The sequence below is a fragment of the Mastomys coucha genome, unplaced genomic scaffold (genome assembly GCF_008632895.1).
Source record: "Mastomys coucha isolate ucsf_1 unplaced genomic scaffold, UCSF_Mcou_1 pScaffold8, whole genome shotgun sequence".
NCBI lineage: Eukaryota > Metazoa > Chordata > Mammalia > Rodentia > Muridae > Mastomys > Mastomys coucha.
In genome coordinates this window covers 20,917,710-20,922,003 of record NW_022196914.1, presented here as the reverse complement: position 1 = coordinate 20,922,003, position 4,294 = coordinate 20,917,710, and the positions used below count along the sequence as shown (strand labels likewise).

General features: G+C 42.2%; 1 protein-coding gene across 2 annotated transcripts in view; it reads right to left on the bottom strand.

Annotated features, from left to right (window-relative positions):
* Positions 1-777: 777 nt before the first annotated feature.
* The window catches only part of LOC116083747, a 4,902-nt gene continuing 1,385 nt past the window's right edge, over positions 778-4,294 (bottom strand). Inside the window, exons 2-3 of one of the 2 annotated variants that reach the window (XM_031360521.1) lie at positions 1,652-1,930; positions 778-1,074 (exon numbers count right to left, since the gene is read on the bottom strand). In XM_031360521.1, the coding sequence (XP_031216381.1) occupies positions 893-1,074; positions 1,652-1,930 (461 nt within the window). In that variant the 3' untranslated portion in view covers positions 778-892. The remainder of the gene's footprint in view (positions 1,075-1,651; positions 1,931-4,294) is intronic. The other variant, XM_031360522.1, reaches the window with a different exon arrangement.

Genomic DNA, 4,294 nt, shown 5'->3' with positions numbered 1-4,294 from the left:
CACCGCTTGCTCTGTCTGCTTTCAAATAGAACCAGCAGCCTGGAGTGGCATCATACACAGTGGGTTGGACTGTCCCATAGTAGTCATTGGTTAAGAAAATTCCCTACAGGATTGCCTACAAACTCATCTTGTGGGAGCATTTTCTCAATTGGAGTTCTCTCCTTAGGTGACTCTAGCCTATGTCAAGTTGACAGAAAATTAGCCAGTAGAGAGTGCTAATTCACCTTCCACTCCACTTCAGAAATAACACTAATACTCCAGGAGAACTGTCGATCATCTGTGGATAAACCCTTCATCCTTGTACTTATTTATATATAAACATATATGTATATCATGTATACATCATTTTATACAATGTATTTTAATCGTATTCACCCCTCTTTCCCAACTCCTCCCAAATTCACTCCTTTCCTACCCAATCAAATTTGGGTGCCTTTTAAAAAACAATCAACAAACAAACAAACAAAAAAACAAAAAAGCCCTTAAGTGCAATGTGTCCTGCACATAAATTCTTGGATGTGTGGCCTTCTATTGGAGCATGGGTGACCTGCCAGCAGTCACACACAGAAACTGACTCTGTTTCACAGAATATATCATTGGCTTCTCCTTATAACGATTGACACATAGCTTTTCTCTTCCCCTAGTTTCCTTCCTTCCTTCATCCCTCCCTCCCTCCCTCCTTCCCTCCCTCCTTTCCTCCCTCCCTCCCTCCCTCCCTCCTTTTCTATTTTCAACTGTTTGGTCCAGATCTCCCCTTTATACATTTCCATCGGACTCTTTTATTTCATATCACTTTATTAGTTCGGAGAGAAATACTTCATTCGGCTGTCCCTTCAGCATAGGAGCTGCTTGGTCGTGAGGAGCAAGAGGATTACAGAAACTACTTGGGATCTTAAGGATCCACTGAAAGAGCAGAGGCAGACAGGCACCAAGCTTGGACAGTGTTTACACTTGGAGAGGGCATCATAGCATCTCCCGATTTACTTATAACAGGAGGGTGAGTCCCTGACATTCCGCTGGCAACTTCATTTTGCATTTGCAGATTCATTTCGGGCACCACTCTTGGCAGTGGACCTAAAGCAGAAATGTTTCATTAGTATAACCCTGCAGGAGGAGTGCCCTGTGAGTAGAAGCCGGTGCTACGGATGCTCTAGAGGTAGGGTTACAGCCCTCACAGCTCCACAGGCCCTGTCAACAGTCTCCATGAAGTTAGTGGATTCTCTATAGCATTTTTATGCTGTAGTAGCTTATCCTCTAAAGGATTTAGAAGGTAAGGGAGCCCCCAAATTAGGCTCCCAGTCTAAAACCCTTGCACTTTAATCCCTTGTTTGGTATCTTGTAGCAACAGGCATGCCTTGCCTAGAAGAACCCTTGCTCCTTGGTAGGGAGACCCTGTTTCTCCTTTGGTTTCATGTGGTTTGGTCATACAAAGCGCTGGTGAATAGAAATGTCCTTTGGAGCAGAGGGATTTGTAGGGGAATTATGGGCGATGGCAGGGAGTGAGAACTACTCAGGGGGACTCAGATTGCTTTCATCTTGAGAAAATTCTCCTAGTACAATGCCAACGCCAGCCAGGCCCTCCCACTTCAAGCCCGGGTGTTTCCTCATACACAAGCATCCACTCAGGGTTTTCAGCTATCCTTTTACATACATAAGGAGCAGGTGAAATGAGGGGAGTTAAGCCGTTTGCTTTCAGTTAGCCTGTAGCGACAGGGAATGGAATTCAAATTCCGCAATGGTAATCTTTGGCCTTGTTCTTGAAGCAACCCGCCTGGTTTTTCTTGCAGCGGTGGTTGGAGAGTTGGTTGGAGGGGGACCCTGGAGGGCTCGTAAAAAGGGAGCTTTCTCCTAGGAGTCTGACCTAAGTTTGTCCGTGATGCCCTGCGGAAGCCAATGGAACAAATGGCTGCTTCCCCTGCATTCAACACTACTGAAAACAAACAAATAAAAAATAAATAAATAAACAAATAAAACAAAAATTAGAAAACAAAAACCAAACCAAACCAACAACAGCAGCAGCAAACAACAACAAAGTTAACTTGCCTTCTCCAACTGGATAAAATGACACACTCAGTTTTCAACCAGAATTTCTCAGCTTTTTCATTCTTAACATGACTGATAAGTTGGGCTAGAGAACCCTCTCTTGTGAGGCTCTCCCCTGGCCTCTTCCAACTAGATACCAGTTCCATCTCACATGACATTGCAAAATGTTGCCTGGGAAGCAAGACAACTCACAGCACTGTTCAAAGCAAGGAAATCCTATCCTTTGCTTACATGACCTGTGACGCTGGGGTTGGAGAGGGGAAAGAAAAAAAATATTACACATAGATTTTGATATTTTTCCTTTGAAGAAAATCTTGAGTATATTTGGGGAAAAGAGCAGGGTACTGTTATGGATAATATTGACTAACCTTTTGCTTGTAATCTGTAGACGAGATCTGCTATGTTAGTAGAGTGGAATATACTTTCAAAATGGGTCTCTGGGAGTTTGGGTCACTCCCGTGATGTGAGTGGGTAGTCACTGTGGTTTCTCTTTATTCATATTGTTTTATTGGGTGAACTGAGGGTGACAGACACTCGGCCTTGGTGGGAGAGGTAAGCTAAGGGCTCAGAGGTAAGACAGGAAGGTGGGACTAGCTCTGTCTACCTAACTCAACGTCGGTGGTTCAGCTGGCAAGGCAGGCTCAGGATTAGAAGCAGAGTAGACGGGATGACATCTTTTTAGTGACAGAGGACTGTATGTTGCAGACAGTTTTGTGGCAAATCATTTAGCAAAAAGAAACACATACAGTTTGTGTTTTTGATGACAACCTTTATAATATAGGTTAGGGTTTATTGGGACAAATTCTAGAAGCAATAAAAATGGCAGTCTGAGGCATAAGCTGTATAGTCTGTCTTGCTTTTTAAAAATACTCATTCTTTTGGAAAGGAAAACATACTCTTTTTTTTGATGGCGGTGATCATGAAAGCTAAGCAAGTTCACTGTGAATCATATACTTAACCCTTCAAACTCCTAAATTCATGAGCCTATAACATTCACACCAGGCCGTGCAGGGGTTTCTAAAACTCAAAGCTCATATGCTTCATTGTTAATCCCTGAGTGTGTGTTTTAGAGATGTTTTGAAGAGAACATGAGAGGACTGGCCAGAGATGACACCCCTCCCTCCCACTGCTCCCCCCCCCTCTCTCTCTGTGTGTGTGTGTCTCTATTGAATCATCTCCACGTATGAGTGCATGCACACGTATGTGTGAACCTGTAGACTGAAGTCAGGACCTCCTGCATCGCAGATAAGTGCTCCACATCTGAGCTACACCCTTGTCCTCTGCCCCCTTTTCTATCGTTTATAATCTTTTATTAAGAAGGGGGCAAACAACTAAATTTAATGAGAGACCACAACAAAGAGAGAGGCTTGCAATTCTGTTCATCCATATAAGCTTTGGCCTCCTGTTTCCATGGTAACCAGTGATCTGTATTCCAGGCACACCTTTGGAAGGCTTGTTTTTCTCTTTCCATCCTAAAAACTTAGCCAGCAGCACCAAAGCAGTTGAACAATAATTGTTATCTTATCTGTTATTTTTTTTTAAAATCAAACATGAGGCTATACAAAGGAAGACAATACCTATGGGCTTATTTTGAAAATACCGTGGAAATTTCCATTAATTTAAAGCTGATCACCGGGATAAAAAAAATAACCAAATCCTAAATGAATAATGCCACACTATGCAACACCCACCCACCCCTACTCACCCCACGCACTCCTTTAGCAAACAGGAAATACCATAAATTATACACATTCACCTAGCTAATAGAATAAACCAGTGCTTTAAGGAGTTTAAAACTAACTCACTAGCTTTCAACCTGGTTTATTTATTTATTTATTTATTTATTTATTTGTTATGCTTATTTATTTACTGCCTCTGGAGGATATTTGGCCATACCTGGAAACATTTTTAGTTATCATAATTGGTGCTCGTGTCTGAACCCAAAATAGCTTTATAGGTGGTATACTGACATAAGAGAAAGAAATCCTCAAATCACAGCTAAATTGTGATTTGATTTCCTGTTCTTCTACTGTTTGATTTCTTAATTAGTTTAAGCAGTGAGAAGATGGGAGGGTGAGAGAAGGTTGTAAGAAATATCAATCAATCGATTAGTATATATATTTATCTAGAGAGAAAGAGGGAGGGAGGAAAGAGGGGGTTGGGATGGGGAGAAGAGGGAGAAAGAGAGAAAGAGGAAGAGGAAGATGGAGAGGGAGAAGAAGAGGAGGAGGAGAAGAAAGAAGAGGAGAAG